Source organism: Paroedura picta, chromosome 5, assembly GCF_049243985.1.
Source record: "Paroedura picta isolate Pp20150507F chromosome 5, Ppicta_v3.0, whole genome shotgun sequence".
Lineage (NCBI taxonomy): Eukaryota > Metazoa > Chordata > Lepidosauria > Squamata > Gekkonidae > Paroedura > Paroedura picta.
The window spans coordinates 36,020,056-36,042,619 of record NC_135373.1 but is presented as its reverse complement, the minus strand read 5'-3'; the positions used below and the strand labels follow the sequence as shown (position 1 = coordinate 36,042,619).

The 22,564-nt window shown below is 48.6% G+C and overlaps 1 protein-coding gene across 9 annotated transcripts in view; it reads right to left on the bottom strand.

The window, feature by feature from the left end:
• Positions 1-22,564, bottom strand: part of PHACTR4 (phosphatase and actin regulator 4) — a 119,115-nt gene that overhangs the window by 5,067 nt on the left and 91,484 nt on the right. For all 9 annotated transcript variants that reach the window (XM_077337226.1, XM_077337227.1, XM_077337228.1 and 6 more), the window contains 8 exons: positions 20,079-20,243; positions 15,416-15,775; positions 8,497-9,067; positions 7,195-7,412; positions 6,227-6,383; positions 5,407-5,462; positions 2,246-2,307; positions 1,140-1,277 (listed from right to left, as the gene is read on the bottom strand). In XM_077337226.1, coding sequence (XP_077193341.1) covers positions 1,140-1,277; positions 2,246-2,307; positions 5,407-5,462; positions 6,227-6,383; positions 7,195-7,412; positions 8,497-9,067; positions 15,416-15,775; positions 20,079-20,243 — 1,727 coding nt within the window. The remainder of the gene's footprint in view (positions 1-1,139; positions 1,278-2,245; positions 2,308-5,406; positions 5,463-6,226; positions 6,384-7,194; positions 7,413-8,496; positions 9,068-15,415; positions 15,776-20,078; positions 20,244-22,564) is intronic.

The window sequence follows — 22,564 nt, the reverse complement described above, 5'->3', positions numbered from 1 at the left end:
TGGGAGCCTTGATAGCCCTATGACCTGACTGAGTATAAGGCAGCCACACATGCTCATTAAGTTAGGGGAAGGAATGTGGCTCAGTGGTAGAGCATCCGCTTGGCACGCCGAAGGTTTCAGGTTCAATCCCCAACGCCTCCAGTTGTAGAGACAAGTCACAGGTGATGTGAAAGACCGTCTCCTGAGAACCTGGAGAGCTGCTACCAGTCAGAGTAACCAGGATTGACCTTGATATAGGTCAGAGGATGGAGCAGAGTTGTTCTTTCTTGCCCCGGAGGGATGGACCAGAACCAATGGGATGAAATTAATTCAAAAGAAATTCAGTCTAAACATCCGGAAGAAGTTCCTGACAGAGCAGTTTCTCAGTGGAATAGGCTTCCTCGGGAGATGGTGGGTTCTCCATCTTTGGAAATTTTTAAACAGGCTGGATAGCCATCTGATGGAGAGGCTGATTCTGTGAAGGCTCAAGGGGGTGGCAGGTGACAGTGGATGAGTGATAGGGATGTGAGTGTCCTGCATAGTTGCAGGGGATTGGACTAGATGACCCAGGAGGTCCCTTCTAACTCTATGATTCTATGATAGATCAAGTGTTTGACTTAACAGAAGACAACTTCATGTGTTCTTCTAGCAAATAAGCTACTTGAGATGGAGAAAGGCCTTAACACTGAGCTGAGTGGAGTGGCAGGATACGGGCTGCTCTATCTAATGGGTGGCCTCCAAATGCAGCAAAACCAGGCCTCGCCTACAGGGAAGGTTAAACTCGAGTGGGACTTCTAAACTGCCCTTCTTCGGGGGTCCCCACCTGGTGCATATGCTCATCTGTTGTCCACCATTCATGTTTCCTGCACACCTTGTGACATTTACTTATAGCTGTTTGGTTTTACAGTTCAAGTGTCCACAACACAGGGATGAATGGATAAGATGCTATTACAGGAACCAGGAGAAATTGAGGAAAGGGAGGGGCTTGGGAGCATCTCTTTGGACTCCCATTCAAGTACTAACCAAGTTACTTAGCTTCAGAGATGTGATACGATCAGGTTAGCCTGGGCCATCCAGGTCAGGGCACTGGACTTCCATCCCTACAGGTCACAACCCAGAGTATACTGTCCCAAGGGTGCTTTCTCACCCCCCCTCCTCACCTTGTCAGCAGGTGTTAATTTGGTCCAGGGCTTGTCGGCTCGCCTGTCGTAGTCCTGAGCATCCGTTACTTCAACGTACTCATTAAACCTCAGGATCTTCCTTGCCTGCAGCTCAGCTACTGTGGGCCTTTGGCTGAGCTAAAAAAAAAAAAGGCACGGAGATTGTTTTCCAGGTCTGTTCAGTAAACCCCCTCTCCAATATTTTAATATGATCACAACAGCTCTGAGACATCTTGTGTTGCTCTGTTTGATTATTCTGCTTTCCTAAGCAGGTGGTTGTGATGGGAACTGCAATTGAGCTAGGGGGAAAAGAACACACACACACACATCTCCATTTGCTCTGCTTGATTATTCTGCTTTCCCAATGAAGTGATGTGACTGATGGAGTGACCATTTTGGTTTTCCCTCTTGGAAAGCATCCTGCCATCAGAGAAACAGAGAGTTTGTACAGACTAAGATAGCTGCAAGCTTGCCTGATGCAGGGGGAAAGTCCCCCGAAGCCGGCCTGGACAGGGAAGGCACCCCCATCATGTGCCTGAAGGGGGAGAAGACTAAAAAGATAAGTGGGGGCCTTGAGCTGATTGGATAATTTTATCAAACTTTGTGCATAGTGGTTAATTAGATAATGACTGTATACAAATCTGTACCCAGTGTGTCTCTGGGTGGATACTGGATTTCAGATATGACAGAGTGACACCCTTTTAATGCTGCAGCTATTAAAATGGCATCTTGAAAGAATTCTCTGGCCTGGTGTGGATAACCAGACCTTTCCCGACAATGGGCAAAAACGAACCTAAACTCCCTAACCTGGGCGTAACATGACAGCTAGGAGGGAAAGAACACACACACCTTCCCACTCCCACCTTATGCTCAGAAAGAAGGCTGCATAACTAATTTGGTTTTTCTTTAGTTTCTTATTCAAGCATTTTCCAGCCCTCCCACCCCCCACTGCTCAGAACTACAATCCCATGCCAAAGTCAATGCCCGCCAGATGCCTGGATTGAACCCCCCAGGACAAATCTGATTAATTCCTAGCTCCACACCTTGGCATGCCTCACAGAGGCAATCCCCGCAAATATTCACAGAACCGTTCAGAGTCCCAGTACCTTTCTGGTGAGCCTCCGCTTGATTTCCCGCTTTTCTGCCTGCCGGTCAGCCTCGTTTTTTGCTGTCGGGAAGAACGTTTGGAGGAGGTTGGGAACATGTGGTTTGTCTCAGCGACACAAGTTGAACGTAAATGAATACAACAGCCAAATGGTAAAGGGGAGGGAGGGGGGTTCCAGTTATTTGTTTAAGAACAAAACTCGATTAGAGAAGCCAGGCACATGTCTGCTATGTGTTTGTTGTATTTGTCTGTGCGGGCAGGAAGGGAAAGGTGATGGGAGGGGAGGATAGTGTGCATATACTCGGAGAGATCGCACATAAAAAAAAAGCAAAGGTTGGATACACACAAAGGTTCAAGCAAAGGCTGGATACACACTTTTCTTGGATGCTTTAGGATGCTTAGGGCTGATCCTGGGTTGAGCAGGGGGTTGGACTAGATGGCCTGTATGGCCCCTTCCAACTCTATGATTCTAGGATTCACATGAGAGGTAATGCAACAGACAGTGGCCATCTGTAAAACAAATCAGTGGTACTCCAGGGCTCAGGAGCTCTTCGACATGCTACCTGTGGCTCTTCTGAGCTCCACCCCCCAGTGTGGCACCTGCTCCATGTGTCAGCTATGTGCATAAGTTCCTTGTTCAGTGAGGCTCAGGGTTAGCAGGTGGTTTCTACCATCTAAACAGCCACTGCCACAAGGAAACACAAGCTGCAAGCCACACAGAAGTATAAATGTGGCTCTTTAGGGCTGATGGCTGTTGTGAATATGACTGCCCGTGAGCTATGGAGAGAGACCCAATGAGATAAGCTATGTCCCACACTGAACCTGAAATTCATTACCAATCTTCTACTCCAGCATGGAGCATGTTTTGGTGAAGATATGGCCCCATGGTCAATATTGTTTCAGACCATTCAGACCAGCTTGGTGTAGTGGTTAGGTGGATTTCTAATCTGGCGAGCCGGGTTCGATTTTGCACTCCCCCACATGCAGCCAGCTGGGTGACCTTGGGCTTGCTACAGCACTGAGAAAGCTGTTCTGACTGAGCAGTAATATCAGGGATCTCTCAGCCTCACCTCCCACACAGGGTGTCTGTTGTGGGGAGAGGAAAGGGAAGGAGATCGTAAGCCGCTTTGAGACTAGAGAAAAGCAGCATAGAAGAACCAACTCTTTTTCTTCTCAGGTTGAAATCATTTATTAAGGATGAGGGATAAACCAAGACAGAGGAGATGAACAAGCTCTGTCTCGTTTCATTCACAGCCTGCCAAATTCTTCCAGCCCTGCTGGAGCAGACCAGCAGTTCCTCTAGCCTGGCGTTGTGTTTAAGGAGGGCCCACAAACAGGACATAGTCCAAGACCCTTCCTCCCCTGATGTTGCCTCCTGGCCCTGGCATTCAGATGAAAGCGAAGGAAGTATTTGGAATTACAGGACTTCTGCATTTGTTTCCATAGCAGGACAGGCCATTTCTTTTTGGAGGACGCTAAAGGAAGCATTTACAACAACAGAATTCTAGCATTTGTATACACAGCAGGGTGGCTGGCCTAGCCCTGGACGCTGGGACACTAGCTGCAAAAGGATGGTGCCCTGCCTCCCCTTTATTCTCCCCCCTGCATCTTCCTTGAAGTCTGGAGCTCTTGGCTTTCCTCGCCTCCTCTCTCAAACTCTTTTAACCTAGTGCCTGAACAAGACTATGGAGCACTCTTCCTCCCAGACCCAGAAATCAACAGACATCTCTAGTTCACGTCTTTGATCCTTCCACTGATGCCTGGACCAGACCTCCTAGCCCACTGCACTCAGCCAGCCCAGATACCAATGAACTGAACTTGCTAAAAAGTCTGAAGAAGATGCAGGACTTGAAAGGCTCAAATTCCCAGTCCACCATGAAGCTCACCTTGGGCCAGACATGCACTGTTGGCTTATTCTAAGTTACAGGCAAATAAAGCAGCAGATTCCAGTGGCATCAGGAAGGCTACTGAATTTGATTCCAGTTTCAGCATAAACTGGAATCAATTTTGAGGGTTCCTAAAGTGCAGCTGGACCCTTATTATATTTTTGTTGCCACAGCCTAACAAGGCTACCCATCAGGAACTGCCTCACAGGGTAGAGCGAAATGGTCAAGAGAAGTGTGTCCAGCATTCTAAAAGCTCCTTAAAGGAAAGGCTGGGTGACAAGGCTCCGTACTTAATGTGTTTGTTCGCCCTTCATTTATCCCCCACCTTTCTCCCCACTGGGGACCCAGAACAGCTCACCTTGTTCCTCCATTTTATCCTATCAACCCCCTGTTGAGGTAGGTTAGGCTGAGTGTGTGTGATCTAGGTAACCCAGCAAGCTTCCATAGCAGAATGGGGATTCATAGAATCATAGAGTTGGAAGGGACCTCCTGGGTCATCTAGTCCAACCCCCTGCAATATGCAGGACATTCACAACCCTATTGCTCATCCCCTGTAACCTGCCACCCCCTTGATCATTCACAGAATCAGCCTCTCCGTCAGATGGCTATCCAGCCTCTGTTTAAAAACTTCCAAAGATTCAAACCTGGATCTCTCAGATCCCAGTCTAAAACCCACTACATCAAACTGCCTCTCAGCCTTTCCCTATTTTTGCACTGCATTGTATTCCTAACAAGTGATCCCTTGTCTTCTTGCCTCTATCCCAAGCAGAAGGAATAAGTGATGTCACAAGGGGGGGTCCTTTCTATTAAAAAAAAAAAATGCAAACTCCTGCCTCACTCCCACCAACTCCAAAAATGCTTCTGCCCCTTGAAGCTTCATTCATTAGTTGCAATCTAGGTAACCTACAGCAGCTTGGTGGGAACTTAATGAAACTTTCCAGTGCAAGGAAGAGGCAGGGCAGCAAGAATGCTGCATGGCAGGTGTCTCTGGTGGAGTCTCTACTCTGTGTTTGTGTGACAGCAGCCAAAGACGGTGCCTTGCAGCCAGGTGGCAGAAAGTGCCACCAGGTCACAGTCGGTGACTCCACAGGGATTCAAGGCAAAAGACAAACAGAAGAGGTTTGCCATTGCCTGCCTCTGCATAATGGACTTCCTTGGTGGTCTCCCATCCAAGTACTAACAAGGGATGACCCATCTTAGCTTCCGAGATCAAGTGAGTCTGAAGCACTATTTGTAAGATGGAGAAACAGCAGTCAGCAAATTGGCTCTCACTTACGCTGAAGGATGTTCCTTTGCTCCAACTCTTCTGCTGTTGGTCTTTGACTTAACCGCCTGAATAAAGAAAAGAATCACAAACATTTTAGGGCAAATAGAAAATGTGACCAGTCACCTAGCAGTCACCATTCTCTGATGCTGTCCACTGGTCAACTGTAGCTTTCCACCTCCTTAGGCATCCCTTTCTCAGGCTCTGTATCATGCTTAACAGGCTACAATGTGTGGGACCCTGTCCCACTCGCAGAGGTGTGTTCCACCAAGGGAAGGAGCCTCCTTCACCCCAATGCTCTTCTAAGTGTCCTATATCAGGGGAAGGTTCCGTCTGCTGGAGGAAAGGGCTTCCACTGCAGAAAAGATCCATGACCCAGCCCAGTATATTGGAGAAAATGGAAACACGCCTGCACTGGTTTTCTATCCCATGAAGCAGAAGCAGAATCACACAGAGGTGGAAGAGACCACAAATGGCCATTTAGTCCAGCCTCCCATCACACCTTCCTGGCAGGTGCTCATCCAATCTCCTCAAAAACTTCCAACCAAAGAGACTCCACCACCCTCCTAGACAGCATGTTCAAAAATGCACGTCCTAATAACTGTGCTGGTGCTTCTGATACTTTCTGAACAGAGACATCAGAGGCCACAGCCTGCTTTCGATCCCAAAATTCAGTCCCATGAATGAAGCAGAAGACAACCACAGCAGGCTTTGCAGTAACATCAGTGCAATACTTGACATCATTTGGAAAGGGTGAACAGCTCCCAGGCTCCCAAACGCATACTATCACACACACACACACGCAACTCACACTTTCTTCTGCCCTGCCTACCTGATCAACGTCGTCCCGATCTGCTGCCGAATTTCGTTCCACTCCTCTTTGCTCTTCCGAGGAAAAGTGTTCCCTTCTTGTAGCTCCTGCCGCAGGGCCATGCTGCCCAGTTTCATGGCAAGGGTATCTTTTCTCTTAACCTTGTTGGCCAGCGCGCCTGCAGAGGGAGGGGGGGGGGGATATTGATCACTAATCAATCACAAGTGATGCCTTTTGCAGTCTGGGTCCTGCATATTTGAGGGACCACCTTTCTGCAGGGCCTGCAAGGCATAGCTCTTCCACCAGGCTTATGGCTGAGGCCAGATGAAAAATCATCTCATGTCAATGAAGCAGGCCTCCCACCGTCCTGTCCCCCCAACTCCTAGTGACACCTATGCAGTTCCTGTAATCAACTATTGGTGTTGACAGCTGTTTACTTTTATTGTTTTAATGCTTATGGATGTTGTCTTATTGGTTTGTTGACAAGCCAATTTTATTGTTTATCGCTGATGATGTACACTGAGATTGTTGTTCACTGCCCCAAGACGGCTCGTCCAAGAGTATACACATCAATATAATACATAAATACAACGGAACAATTAGCAGCCGATCCAAAACCAGGGAGACCCAGGTTAGATTGCTCACTGTACTAGAGAAAGTGGCTGGATGACAAAGGGGCCAGCACACACCTCACCTACTTCACACGGTCACCCATGAGGGCAAAGGGAGAAGGTGCCCTTCCAGACCAAGTCTTTACCAAGGCGTGACTATTAAATTGCACATCATTTTACCTACCACAAACCACTTTAGAAGTGGGCTGAAATACAAAGAGCTAGGCCATGAGTATGGCTTTTCAGCCCTGATACTGGGATTCTGGGGTCAACTGGGAGGTCACTGGGAGAAACAGGCTGCTGGTCCAGAGGGACGTTAGGTCTGATCCTGCAGAGACTCTCCTTGTGGGTTTTATTCCCATGGTGGGTGTCTCTTACTATTATGGCTTTCATCATCATCCTCGTCTTCTGGGTCCTCCTTGTACAGAACGGGTCCCTCAGAGTCGGAGTCACTGGGCCCCTCTTCTTCATCCTGCACGGTTTGCAGGACAAGCCTGGGGATAACCGTGACTGTCGGATCCTCTCCGATGTAAACGTGGGAACTGGAATGGTGCTCGTCTTCCTGGACGTCCTCCACCTCTTCGTCATCGTCAGGACTAATGAAACAGCAAAAGTTACTAAAATACTTCAAAAATAAAAATAAATTTGTATTTATTGCTGGCCCTTCCCCTAGGGCTCAGAAAAAGTAGCATTTTAAAAAACAGAACAATATTATAATACTTTATATATTTTAAAAAATGGATCCTTTAGAACAGTTCTAGCCACTCCTGCTCTTGCAGTGGAAGGGTTGATACTGATCAGATATTCAGGGGCTCAGGTATAATTTGGCTGGTGTTTTGAACAGGGAGGACACTCCTTTTAGGCCTCAACTGTAAATCAAGTGGAACAGCTCTGTCTTACAGGCCCTGCGGAGCTGTCCAAGGTCCCACAGGGCCCCGGTCTTGCCAGGGAGACCGTTCTACCAGGTGGGGGCCAGGGCTGAGAAGGCCCTGGTCCTTGCTGAGGCCAAATGGATACCTATAAGGATTTACATACCTTTCTTTTACATTGGTTTTACACATCATGAGATGACAAGAAATCAGTGGAGAAGACAATAATGCTGAGAATAGCTGAAGGCATCAGGAAAGAAGGAAGAACCAACAGTGCTCAGCCTTTTAGGCTGTGTGCTTGTAAGTTTGGACAATGCCCACCAGGGATGAGGAAGTCCAGCTGCTGCAAGCAGGATTCTGGCTCTACCCCCTCCCTTACCTACACTTAGGCCTACATAGGCAAATGAGGCTTAATTAATAGATTTTATTATGCAGGCTGCAGGATTCCATTTGACGAGTTCTAAATCAGCGAATAAGCAAAAACAGGCCTGCAAACATCATAATCCCAGTTCTTCATGTCATATAAGACACACTGACCAGCCCGAGAGCCATTTCCCCCATGCCAGCACCCTGCTCCTTTTTAATTCAATTTCGAAGCCTAAGCTACAAGTGGTGCATTACTATCTTACGCCTTTCAGTGCTCAAATGACACCAAACGGTGTTGGGAGACCCATATTTTAACGCTGGCTTCCCCCCTGTAAGCTTTCTGAGCATGGGCAGCATCAGAAGGGGTGAGAAAAGCTGAGCATGAAAAGGGGGACAGAACAAACTGGGCAGGGCTTTCCCCAAGAGCAACTCCAAAACAACTCACACTTTCAGCATCTCAATGGTAACCGGGAGTGACCTTGTCCTGCCGCCGGTGGCGTTTTCCTCAAAGGACCCTCTGTTTTCAAAAAGCAGCGAGTGAGCCCTATGTGACCCTTCACCCGGCGGGGTCGCTGGCAGGGGGCTTGTCAAAGCCTGCTGGATGAGGATGTGCAGCGGCAGCTGGGGCAGCCGGGTAGGAACCTGAGGCTCTCCGAAGCCCTGATCAGCCACCCTCCTGCCCACCTCCAGACTTGATAGCCTGTCTTGGAGAGCCTCCATCAGTTGTTCGGGAACAACGGGGTGGCCTGCCTCATGGGCAGCAGAAGGCAGTGGAGTGCTGTGGGGTTCAGGAGGAAGGTGGGCAAGCAGAGGGGGCGACGGAGAGGGTGGCGGCTGAGGCGACAGGTGCCCTGGTATTGAGGAGGGGCGATGGGATGCCGGGACGATCCGGTCGCTCGGCGACTTGGGGGTGGCGGCCGTTTCGAGTGACGACGACACGTTCAGAGGGATGCCTCTCTTTGGAGGCAAAGGCGGAGAAGGTTTCGAGCCACCGCTGATCACTTGAGACAACTCCACTAGAAAGACAGGAGAGATCACTGCCATTATATTTGGGTACAGCAGACATCTTTATCCATAGACAGGGTCTAGGAAGGCATGCAGAGTGACTATTGGAACAAGTCAGAGAAAGCATCTGTCCCTTATCTCTGCTTGTTGGACTAGTTTTCTGCTTACAGGGAGTTTAATCACATACAAAACACGCCAAAACGTGACCCCTTTATTGATAGCACAACCTGGCACAGCTCTCTTACCACCACCCCATTTTCCCATTTTATTATTTATTTATTAATTTCATTTATACCCCACTTTTCTCTCCCCAATAGGGATCCAAAGCAGCCTCTCCCCTCCTCAGTTTTATCCTCACAACGATCCTGCGTGGTAGGCTAGGCTGAGAGTATGCAAGTAGCCCAAGGTCACGCCGAGGGCTGCCACCGCAGGATGGGGACTTGAACCCGGGTCTCTCAAGTCTAGTCTGACACTTCAGCCAATTGGCACTCTCCACTCTCTTATTCCCTTCCTTGTCCTCTTGCACTTATCAAACCTTGGTGAACACAAAACAGATAACAAATTGTCTGGACTAGGCCCAGGGAGGGTAGGGGGGAAATGACCCAGAGGAACCACAAGGCCCATGCTTAAGTAAGGCTTCTGGGCCAGCGTTCAGCACCACAGGTCTAATAACAGCTACAGCAGTGGTTCTCAACCTTCCAAATGCCACGACCCTTTAATACAGTTCCTCCTGTTGTGGTGACCCCCAACCATAAAATTATGCAAGTGTTCTTTCACAGAAATTAAACCAAAACTGACCAATGGAGTGAAGATCCATTGTTCATGATCTTTAAAAAGCCCGTGGCGCCACGGGCGCCACGGACTATATAATTCGTTAAGCCCCCTAGAGGTGGGCTTTGTCCGTGATGAGGAAGGGTCCGGGTTGGACCCTTCCTCACGACAGACAATCGGAGGGACCAATCGGCAGGCGCGAAGCGCCTGCCGATTGGTCCCTCCGATTCCCAGGCTGAGCAACTGCGAGCCGCGCGCAGCGCGGCTCGCAGTTGCTCCCGGTCTGACGTTGCGGGAGGCGCGAAGCGCCTCGCGCAGCGTCAGACCGCCGCCCGAGGGAACCCCCAGCAGTCGCGCGAAGCGCGGCTGCTGGGGATTCCCTCCTTGCCGGTCTGACGCTGCGGGAGGCGCGAAGCGCCTCGCGCAGCGTCAGACCGCCGCACGAGGAAACCCGCACGAGGAACGCCGCACGAGGAAACCCCCAGCAGTCGTGCGAAGCGCGGCTGCTGGGGATTCCCTCCTTGCCGGTCTGACGCTGCGGGAGGCGCAAAGCGCCTCGCGCAGCGTCAAACCGCCGCACGAGGCAACCCCCCTTTCAAAACCCCTTTTTATAAAGGGGCTTTGAAACTAGTTTTATATAAATTGGGTTTTTTTCCCGGGGTTTCTCAGTTCACTTCTGCCTCTCGTCCCACCATGCTGATCTCGCTCTTTTCTGCTGCTCCAGACAGACAAACGCTCTATCTCATTCTACCCCGCAAGGCTGTTATGAAGAAGGTGCCCCCCTACTCAAGCTGCTTGCCCTGCCACGACCCCTGTGAAAGGGTCATTCAACCCCCAAAGAGGTCCCAACCCCCAGGTTGAGAATCACTGAGCTACAAAGAAGCAGCTCCGACACAGTGGTTTGACTGCAGGAGCTTGGAATAAATGCAAGCAACATTTGCGGTGACACAGGGCTCCTTGTCATTGAGAAGACAGCCATGGCTTTGGCATCATAAATCTGGGCTGGTGGGGGAGCAAACATTGAGTAGTTCCTACATATTTCTCCTTCCCGTCAAAGTCAGCCTGGATAAAATGAGGTTGAGAGGGGACATGATAGCCCTCTTTAAGTATTTGAAAGATTGTCATTTGGAGGAGGGCAGGATGCTATTTCTGTTGGCTGCAGAGGAGAGGACACGCAGTAATGGGTTTAAACTACAAGTACAACGATATAGGCTAGATATCAGGAAAAAAATTTTCACAGTCAGAGTAGTTCAGCAGTGGAATAGGCTGCCTAAGGAAGTGGTGAGCTCCCCCTCACTGGCAGTCTTCAAGCAAAGGTTGGATACACACTTTTCTTGGATGCTTTGGGCTGATCCTGCGTTGAGCAGGGGGTTGGACTAGATGGCCTGTATGACCCCTTCCAACTCTATGATTCTATGATCCTCCACTAGCATCTAAATATTTGCCTGTGTCAGATGGCCCTGAGGACCTTTCCCGAGGGGAAAGTTTTTGGCTGCACAACATTTCCTTCTGCAAGGGCCCTTACAGTGTGCCGTGCGTCTTCCTATGCCTGAGCTGCGTAATCTTTTATGTTTTATGTCCCAGGAGCCGTTTGGGAGTCTACTGTTTGCTTCAAGCAGGGGACTTGGTATGAGAAAATTTGCAACTATGCATTATTGATTCTGATTTTATTGCAGCCACCAGGAGAGGAGGCAATTTCCTGGCTGACCACAAGAGGAAGCAGCAACAAAAAGCTGTTAGCAAAGACCTGGTGTGTGTTCCATGCTTCAAATTTCTTTGCTCTCACAGATCAAGGGTCAAATATTTCTGGTGGTTCTCGCTGACCCTGGTGACCACAGGCATCCCACCTGGGAGGTATGTCTCCAGCTATTTTCTTTGTCTGACATGTTCCTAACTCAGAAACAGAGCTGGGATCCAGCAACAGCCAGATTACAACACACCCTCAAGAATACAACTCCAAGCAGCTGAAAAGTACCTAGCCTTCCATTATGACATGCACAGACTCTGAGCCTCCATATCAAGGTATGACAATGTTAAACCTTCCCATTTTTTAGGGGGATGAAATTGGCTGCACTGCTCCCAAGACGACACAGCACTGTTGCTTGAAAACTCCCAAAAGCCTTGTAGAGAATGTCCTGCTCTTAAACTAAGATTAGCTCAGGTCTCTCCCGAGCAATTCTGAGAGCCAGCGGGGTATAGGCGTTAAAGTCTCAGATCTGAGTGACCCAGGTTTAAAAGCCCACTGTGTCACGGAAGCTTGGCGAAGTGACCTCAGCCTAGAGTCCCTCACAGGGTTGTTGTGAGGATAAAAATGGAGAACTATTTCTGCCACTTTGGGGAGATAGGCAGGATACAAAGGAAGTACTTTCCTGTACTCCCCACTCCCCGCCCTCAATTTTAAGGAGAAGGTTCCTGTCACGCGCGCAAACTTGGGAGTAAAATGGCAAAATCTCACTGCAGGTTCTCAGGAGGTGAGCAGAAGCAGGTGCAGGTGCAGGCTCCCGGGATCTGTTTACAGCATCACTTCACCTCCTTACCACACCTTCAAACCCAGAGGTGTTGCAAGGCCTCACCCTACAGGCCAGGAGCACTAAGAACAATTGCCACACACACCCTCCTCCATTGGTGTTTCATTTCAAATTTAGTCAAAGTGCACTGTTCTGTGGCTGTAGCAATTCCAAGATTTCTCCCCCCAGCAGGAAGCTGCACTAGCTGCGCTAAAGAGCCAGCTTGGTGTAGTGGTTAGGAGTGCGGGCTTCTAATCTGGGTTTGATTCCGCACACTCCCACAAGCAACCAGCTGGGTTTGATTCTGCACACCCCCACATGCAACCAGCGGGGTGACCTTGGGCTCGCCACAGCACTGACAAAGCTGTCGTGACCGAGCAGTAATCTCAGGGCTCTCTCAGCCTCACCTCCCTCACAGGGTGTCTGTTGTGGGGAGAGGAAAGGGAAGGTGAATGCAAGCCACTTTGAGACTCCTTTGGGCACAGAAAAGTGGCATATAAGAACTAACTCTTCTTCTTCTAGGGTTTCCACTGTCCAGGTGGGGCCTGGAAACCTCCCAGAATTACAACTGATCCCCCGACTACAAAGGTAGAAACGGGCCATTTTGAAAAGTGGGCTCTTTGGCATCACATGCTGAGATCCCTCCCCTTCCCAGGCTCCATCCCAGCCAGGAATTGGCAACCCTAAGCTGCACCGAGCAAGCCCTCTGCCAGCACTCAGGCAAGAGTCCTGTTGTTTGCTCCTGAGATGTTCCTTTGGTCCCTTTTTCACTGACTAGATCTATCAGATCCCATGTTCTGAAGTGCCCAAACAGAGAGAGGTCAGTTGGAAACGATCCCCCCACCACACTGCAAACTAAACCAACTGGCAAACTAACAGGCCTGCTTTTGGCACAGAATGCCAGCTGGTAGCCAAGAACACAAGTTTACTTGAATCAACCCATGTGCCTGCTGCAAACACGCCTTCCTCATACTGTATAACTGCTTAGAACTACAATAGTGAGAAGCAGGGCTTCCACTTCGGTGGCTCCTAAACTTTATATGCAAGAAGGAGCCCGCCCCCAAGATTTTTGGGGGCAGAGGCAGTCGTTCCGAAATGGCAGGTCACAACTCACTCACATAAACATACCAGGATTCTGACCCGGTGCCCTTCCAACTTCATCTGTTTAGGTTCAGATTTATTTAATTGTATTCTGTACTCTGTGCCTCTTGCGGCGCAGAGTGGTAAGCGGCAGAAATGCTGTCTGAAGCTGTCTGTCCATGAGGTTGGGAGTTTGATCCCAGCAGATGGCTCAAGGTTGACTCAGCCTTCCATCCTTCCGAGGTCGGTAAAATGAGTGCCCAGCTTGCTGGGGGGTAAACGGTAATGACTGGGGAAGGCACTGGCAAACCACCCCGTATTGAGTCTGCCAAGAAAACGCTAGAGGGCGTCACCCCAAGGGTCAGACATGACTCGGTGCTTGCACAGGGGATACCTTTACCTTTACCTTATTCATTTCTATCTTTTCTTTCTCTTCGTGGCAACCTTCCAATGCATTAGCACAAGTGTGAAGAATCCCTTTTAGCCTGAGGAGTAGCATTTGCGAACAGCTGCAACTGAGGTGACTGATTTTGAAGTTTGGTTATATTGGAGGGGAGCATGAGGTCAGATTTCCATTTAATGCTTAACAAAGTTATCTTAGAATTATGGAGGTGGAAGCAGCCATACAGGCCATCTAGTCCAGCCCCCTGCTCAAGCCTCTTTCCAAGTGTTCTTTCCAGCGTAAATATGCATGAGTCAACGCTCACCTCATCAGATGCTCACAGCGTACACCCACAGCAGAAATACTGTAACTTTTGGTACACATTTTTCTGCTATGAGTGTATTCTCTCTCTATGCATATCATTCATGAAAGCTCATGCTGTAATGAATTTTTTTAGCCTATAAGACGACAACAATGACAGTTTGGCTTTTATGCACTGCTTTTCACTGCCCAAAGGAGTCTCAAAGCAGTTTGCAATCGCCTTCCCTTCCTCTCCCCACAACGCACACCATGTGAGGTAAGTGGTGTTGAGAGAGCTCTGAGAGAACTGTGACTAGCCCAGGGTCACCCAGCTGGCTGCGGCTGGAGGAGGAGTGGGGAATCAAATCTGGCTCTCCAGATCAGAGGTCACTGTTCTTAAACACTAAGCCACGCGAGCTCTAACAACGCTGTTGGACTTCTGTTTAATTCTGCTGCAACCAAAATTGTTGGGACTTGTTTACCGCTTCATGAATTTCCCATCCACAATATTCCAATGTTAAACAGAATTAAACTTAGCAGCAGAAAAGGCAGACCACTCAGCCCCTGTCTTTAGGTAGGCTGTATGTAATCTGTCAACAAATACAGAGGTATGCTCTGCTGGCTAGAGCAACAAAGGTGAAAAGGTAGAACCGAGCAAGCGCCCAGTCGCACCTTAAAGACTTAACAAAAATTGTGGAAGATTATGTGCTTTTGTGAAGGAGTGAGCAGTAAGAAGTGAGCACCCAAAAGCTCCTATCTTGTCACAAATTGTGTCACTAGACTCTTGCTTTTTCTATTGCTACAGACGGACTAGATGACCCAGGAGGTCCCTTCCAACTCTGTTTTTCTCTGACTAGCACCCATCCAGCTCTATCTCCAAGGGAAAAATGGATACAGCCAATGAGAGTTCTTAGGTGTAAACATCCTTCACCAATGCAAAGCGAGGGCCCAACAAAGGACAACAGTGCTTGAAATAAAAGGTAAAGGTAAAGGTATCCCCTGTGCAAGCACCGGGTCATGTCTGACCCTTGCGGTGACGCCCTCTAGCGTTTTCATGGCAGACTCAACACAGGGTGGTTTGCCAGTGCCTTCCCCAGTCATTACCGTTTACCCTCCAGCAAGCTGGGTACTCATTTTACCGACCTCGGAAGGATGGAAGGTTGAGTCAACCTTGAGCCGGCTGCTGGGATCTAACTCCTAGCCTCATGGTCAGAGCTTTCAGACTGCATGTCTGCTGCCTTACCACTCTGCACCACAAGAGGCTCTGTGCTTGAAATAAGCCCCTTCAAATGCATGCACAAAAGAGCGATCCCACTTACCTATTAAAGGGTTGCTATTCCTATTGACTGGCTTTGGAGGTGGGACAGGGGGCTGCTTGGTGGGGACTGTGTTGGGAGCGGTAGTGTAAGCATTTGTGAGAGCAGACGGCACAGTCCTGGGAGCTGGGGAAGGGGCAGCGGGATAACTGGCCCCCCTTGCTGCACTGGCGGTCGCTGCCACAGTGGAGGAAGGCATAGTCCTTGCGGCGCTGGTCGGGACGAGATCCGGCATGTACGTGTTGCTGGCCTCCTGGGAGGTTGGCTGCGACAGGGGCCGTTTCGGAGGAAGCAAAGGTTGCCTGGGGGCGTGAGATTCAGGACTGGGGGCCGGCTCCAAATTGAGATGACCGTCGGGCAATCCTAAAAGAGAAATGTGTAAAAGTTTTTTTAGTTATAATTGAGGTCTCTAAAAGTACTTGTCTCCAAATCAGAGGAGCTAGATTCGAGATACCTAGTATCCAACAAAGGGAGCGTTGACTCTCAAAAGCTTATATAACCTAAGAAGAAGTTGGTTTTATACCCCGCTTTTCATTACCCGAAGGAGTCTCAAAGCGGCTTATAGTTGCCTTCCCTTGCTCTACCTCTCCCTTTGAGGTGGATGGAGCTGGGAGAGCTCTGACAGGACTGTGACTAGCTCAATGGCACCCAGCTGGCTGCATGTGGAGGAGCAGGGAATCAAACGCGACTCGCCAGATTAGAAGCTGCCATTCTTAACGACCACACTAAGTCTTATTGGTATCTAAGCTATTACAGGACTAGAATCTAGATGCTCTAACAAGCATCTAACAGACTAACAAGACTACCCTCCAGGAACTGTCTCAAAAATCAGGATGCCATTCTGCTAGGCCAGTGATGCTTAATGTGGGTAAGCTACAAATCTTGCGGGGTGCCAGCTCAGAATTTGGAAGGGGAAATTAGAGGGCATTCAGGAGTTAAAGGCAATTCCTCCCTATTTGCAAAGGCTTCTGGAAGCCAATGGAGAAAAGCAGATTCTACTGCTCAACTCCAACCGTGAGGATAAAAAAAAATCCCAGGCTCTCGTATTTGCCACCTGAACATGCAGCAAAAAGTGGCACGCAGGAAACAGGAACAAACCTAAAACTAAGGAGTTGGCTGATGACCGCTGGACACAGAAGTCCTGAGGCTTGTCTATCACATACCTCGTTGTCTGGAGTATGCGTCAACAGGATGCTTATACCCTGGAAATTTGGTTGATCTTTTAGGGACTACTGGACTCAAACCCCGTTCTTGTCTGGAGTGTTGCTTTTAAGAACGCATAGTGGTTAGTGGCTGGAGTGGGAGACCACACACATGCATGCACAAATGCGCTGCCATGAAGCTCATAGAAAGGGCTTGGGTCAACCCCACCTGCCTACCTGACAGGGTTGCTGTGCAGATGATACGTGAAAGGGAGAATGCTACCCCTGAGCTCCTTGAAGGAAGGAGATAACAAAGTACCAGACAAATAGGGTTCGGGGAACACTTGATTAGGTGTTTTAAATTTCTTTCTGATATATTTCAAGTGCTTTCTTCTGCCCATTTTGGACCACTCCCCAAGCTTCTTTAGGTCCTTGATGACAGACAAGGGTTGCCACAAGTGAGAGACTGAGAGTCAACTTACAGGACAAACATTCATCATCAACAGATTCCTTTGCATGAACAGACTGGATGGTTTACCTCTAAGGCAAAGCCTGGCAGCTTATGCCAGTTGGAAGGCAAGGAGTTTGAAGGTGTTGTGGTCTTGTAGAAAAGCCTTGGCTCAGTGGCAGAGCAACTATCTTGCATGCAGAAGGTCCCAGGTTCAACCACTGGTTCCTCCAGTGAAAAGGAGGAGGTAGCAAGTGGTGTGAAAACCCCTCTGCCTAAGACCCTGGACAGACACTGCCAGTCAAAGGAGGCACTGGCAGACCAAGGGTCTGACTCAACAGCAGCTTCAGGTGTTCATCTCCACCCAAAAGTCAGCAGACAAACACAGCAAGCTGCAAGAGCAAGCTGCAACTCAGGAAGAGAGTCTATAATGCTCCAGAAGGATTATACCCATGCAGCAAAGAGCATCCCCAGCTCTCCCCAGCCCTGGGAGTTTGACCACTGCATGTCCATGCGACATACATGCTTTTCTTACACACACATCTAGGCTGTCCAAAGCAGCATGTGGAGGAAGAATTGTTCATATAGACACCTACTTGGGTCTCTCATTGTGTTCATTGTGACACTTTGATCACTGCTTGTGCATTCTCCGTGTGTTCTATAAGCCTCATAAATCAGCTGAAAAGTCTCCAGTGGGCCTGCACAGGAGAGAAATAAATGCTCTGCACTCCCCTTCCCTTCTCCTGGTCTTCACTTCCAGCAGCATGGCCATCAAGGAAGCAGGGAGATGGCAAAGAGCCATCCCGATGTGGGGGACAGAGGTAAGAAAGGGGACGGAGGTAAGAAAAGGGAGGGATAGCAGCTTAGTCAAGGGTGGATCGATAATCCAGAAGCGGACATCACGGAAGGAAGAAGAAGGAATTCTCACAAAGAAAATAGATGCTATTGAGGGGGTTGCTACAAAGGGAGGGGAAGTTGGTGACAAGTCAGGGATGCTTAAGGTTGAGCCTGCATTGAACAGGGAGTTGGAGAAGATCAGCGGTTCGCAAAGTTTTTCAGGCTACTGCTCTCTTGGCTTGCAGGTCACATCCCTGGTGCCCCCAACACACATATGAACATACACCTCTTTCCTGGTGTTAGGTCTACTGCACATTCAAAGCATACTATATTCCTACGCTTCTATTTTGTTGTTATGCAGCAGCCTTATTTTAGTCTGGAAAAAAAATGAATGAATGAATGAATGAATGAATGAATGAATGAATGAATGAATGAATGAATGAATGAATGAATGAATGAATGAATGAATGAATTCATGAATGAATTCATGAATGAATAAGTTCTTTGCAGAAGTCATTTGTAAAGGCCACTTTGGGTCCTCATTGGGGTGGGTGAGAGACAGAGAGAGAGAGAAGCATGCAACATGGGTTAAGAAACTCCTAGAAATCTAGGGTGGAGTCTGGGAAGTGCAGAGTCTGAGGAGGGGAAGGAGATGAGCCTCAGGAGGAATATGATCCCATCCAGCCCACCTTTTGAAGATGTTGTTTTCTTCAGGAAGCTAAGCAGGGTTGGCCCTGGTCAACACTGGGATGGGAGACCCCCCCCCCCCCAAGGAAGTTCCAAGCTCGCTACTAACTAGAGGCAAGCAATAGCAAGCCACCTTGCAATATCTCTTGCTAGGAAATTGGAGCCATAGCAGGAAGAGTCAAACTGCTGCCCCTCTACTGCCCCCAAATTCCCCACCACCACTGGAGAGGGGGCATACGAACCCACTTTGGGAACCCCTACACTAGATGCTCTGTATAGCCAATCCAGCTCTGATTCTAGAGACAGCAGATCATGGGGCTCACAGGCAAATAGTCATGACTGTTTTTTTTTAAATCAGCCTGACAAGCAAAGTTTACAAAGCAGTAGCCCTAACTTATTTTATAGTCAACCACAAGGGGAGCAGACAGCCTGTTTTCCGCCAGGGTGTACTCTCTTCATCAGGTACTAATAGAGCTTCTAGTCCTGATGGCCACCTAAAGGGCTGTTGGTTGAATTGCTGCCATCTGTGGTAGGTTTTGAAGTAAACCTTTATAGAGGGTAATATAATATGGTGAAGCTTTAGAGGTGTTTGTAAGCTGCCTCAAGCCATAACAGAGGCAGGACGGAAAGATCTGGATCGGTTAAGTGGCTGCACTTGAAGAGCTTTTTAACAGCTCAGTCGATACCGGAACTTAAAAGGAGTTTGGAGTGAGCGGAGTCACAAAGAAAAGGGAGATTCTCTTCCATTCAGATTTCACCCAGGCTTGCTTTTACTTACCAGTGCCTTATAAGTCCTTACCCAAAGTTTCTGAGGGTGCAGATGGGACACACATCATTACTCTCCCTTTGTAGGGTGAAAGTCACATGAAGGTGTAGTCTCAATTCTGATTCAAGCTGAATCAGGAGGGAATTTAACCTTTCCCACAGTTTTTTCACCCACTGAAACCAAACTCCTGTACTGCGTTTTAAAGGGGAAAGGACACATCTTTCATGCTTTAAAAATGCAAAGTGCCGTGAAGCTGAGCAGGGCTTGAAGGGTTAAATCCCTGCTTTCCTCCCTGCATGGCCCCATCTTGGTCATGTCTGTTTGGGCCCCTGATTTACAGTGTAAGGTGTTGCCCATGGAATTTCTCTTTTTCAGGGTGGGAGAGGAGGAGGAGGAGGGAAGAGACTTGGCTGGAAAGTCTGCAGATATTCAAAAGAGCAGCAGGGCCGGGAATGCATGAAGGTGCATGCCAAACACCCCAAACGAAGAACAAGACAAAATGTTGGCATATCCCAGTGGGGTGTGGGCGGGCAGGAGACAGCATGGTTGATAGTAGGCAAGATAACCTGGGTGGGGTCAGGCCTGAGGAGGGAAGGTGCGAGTTTGCTTGTCTTAGAATGAGGAAATCACTGTGGGTGGGGGCACTCTACCAAAAAGAGAGACTTAGAGAGACCTTAAAACTGGTATTTTCCCGAGGAGAAGTTGAAATTTGCAATGACTTTTCTGCAGACCCCTTCTCTTCCCACTCCAAGCAAAACTTCTCCCAGTCGCAACTGAATTTGTTACCTTGCGATTTCTTTGGTTCCTCTAATGGAATGGGCTTCTTAAGGCTTGACTTTCTCCCAGGCTCTTCCTCCACATGTCCTAGGCCGGCAATCCCAGAGCAGTCAATAGGGATTGTGTGTCCATTTTTCAGTGCTGTGTGGCTGATTTTGTCCTGCTCTTCTCCATCTGTTTGGGGTGGGGGAGGAGGGGAAGACAAAGAAGAGAGAAAGTAGAATCAGGGCTAAGAAAGCACAGGCTGGAAGACCAGACACCAGGAGCAGCTAGCAAAGAGAACACAACAACAATTAAATAAATTTTTCAATACATAATGCTGAGAATTAGTTTTGAACTTACAAGCGGAGCATCGAGCAGTGGCAGATGATGTCTGATGGTTGAAAGAAGAACAAAAACTATCTTCTTGAGTTACAGACTACATTACAATCTTTCTGTAAACTGCTGTAAGGCTGCATGAGTGTGCTAAAAATATTAGATTCAGGTGGGTAGCCATACTGGTCTGAACCAACAGAACAAAATCTGAGACCACTGGCATCTTTAAGACAAAGTTTACTTTTGAGAAGAAGTGTAAATGCACATGAAAGCTTATACCCAGAATTAAATTTTGTTTGTCTAAAACGGGGGTGATCAAACTGTGGCCCTCCAGATGCCCACGGACTACAATTCCCATGACCCCCTGCCAGCATTTGCTGGCAGGGGCTCATGGGAATTGTAGTTCGTGGACATCTGGAGGGCCGCAGTTTGACTACCCCTGGTCTAAAAGGTGCCCCTGGACTCAAATTGTGCTTTAAGAATATTAGAAACTGATTTGATTTCAAGTGCCATTTGTCACTATTTCTATCATCACTTACTGAATTGTTTCGAGTATCACATTTTATGTTGTTAACCACCCCAGGCTTGCTCGCAGAGAGGGGTGGTCTACAAATTAAATGAAACTCAATGAATCAACCAATAAAAATGTGTGCAACCCAGCACAGCTGATGCAGAAACTTCAATCCTTGCTTGAGATATGAGATGTAATTGGTATGCAATCTTTATATTATAAAGAACACAGATGTTACATAGGTGTTTATGGAATGCAGGCTTCCTCAACCAGGGATTCATGAAACTCTAGGATTTCGCAACAGCCCCAGAAGGGCTTTGCTGATTGGGTGGGAGTTAAATATATACAATGCCTTTAAAAAAAAAACAGGGTGATATGAACATATATGGTCATATTGACCCCTCCAAATGGCCAATGATGGGCTTGATGGGCAAACATGTAACCAGTCCAGAGTGCAAGCATGGTTCTATTCCCAAATCATCTGGAAACGTTTTTGCGGTGTCACTTCCTGTGCTGTGGGAGTGGCCTGGTGATGTCACTTCTGGTGGGAGTATATGAGTGATGTCACTTCTGGTGACATGTCACTTCCAAGAACATGGCATTACTTCTGGGGTTTCTTGAAGCCTGATTAATGTTTCGGGGGTTTCACAATGGTAAAATGGTGAAGAAAGCCTTATGCAGAGACTTTACAAAAAGATACACTTGGCTTACTAATTATCCTTCCCTTGCTTACGTATGTGTATCTTTACTGAAAACTGAGCCATTTTGCGCTGTCCTGTTAGGAAAAGGTAGAGTGGGGGGGGGCATGTATTGACAGGTGCAGTGTTCTTAGTCTGCTGGGCCTACTTCCCTTCAATATGGTTAAAATGAGGAGGGGACTGTCTCTTTAAGGACTGAAATACAGGGTTGACAGGTTCCCCTTGACCACTGGTGGGAGATGGGAGGGAGGGGGAGGTTTCCAGATTCAGGTTGGGAAATCCCTGGAGATCTGGGGATGTTGCCTAGAGAAGACAAGGACCTCAGTGTACTATAATGCCACTGAGTCCATCCTCAAACCCATCCATTTTCTCCAGGGGAACTGATCTCTGTAGTCTGGAGATAAGCTGTAATTCTGAGAGATAACTAGTTTGCAATAACAATTTGCACAAAGAGCTGCATTCCCTTTAGGTGACACTCAAGAAGCAGCTGAGGTTGCAGCCTCCTGACATGTCTCCACCCTCTCCCCACCTCTCCAGGTCCAGCGGGGCTATGTAAGCCCCCTGCTATCTGTCCGCTTCTCACATGCCTCCACCCCCAGTCCAGCATATGGTTTGGGAGAGGAGAGCAACTATGCAGAGGGGCTCAATCTCCAAGCTACTCCTGCAAGGCGCAGCCGGGCAAGCACTGGGAGAAGAACACACCAAACACCCTGGCCCTTCCCTTCCCAAACTGGAGGCACACTCCGATAGGCACAGCCAAGGACCCAATCACAGCAAGCTGGAGACTGTGGGATGGCTTTAAGACAAGCTGCTGGAGGACAGCGGTCAGGGAGACTTCCCACCATTAGTCCCTGGAAGGTGAGCACATCCTTTGCCCTTGGATCTTACAGACAGCATTGGAGAACTCTTCTGGGGCGGGGCAGAATCTCCAGCTCCGGCTAGCCAGGCATTCAAGGTACCTCCACAGACCA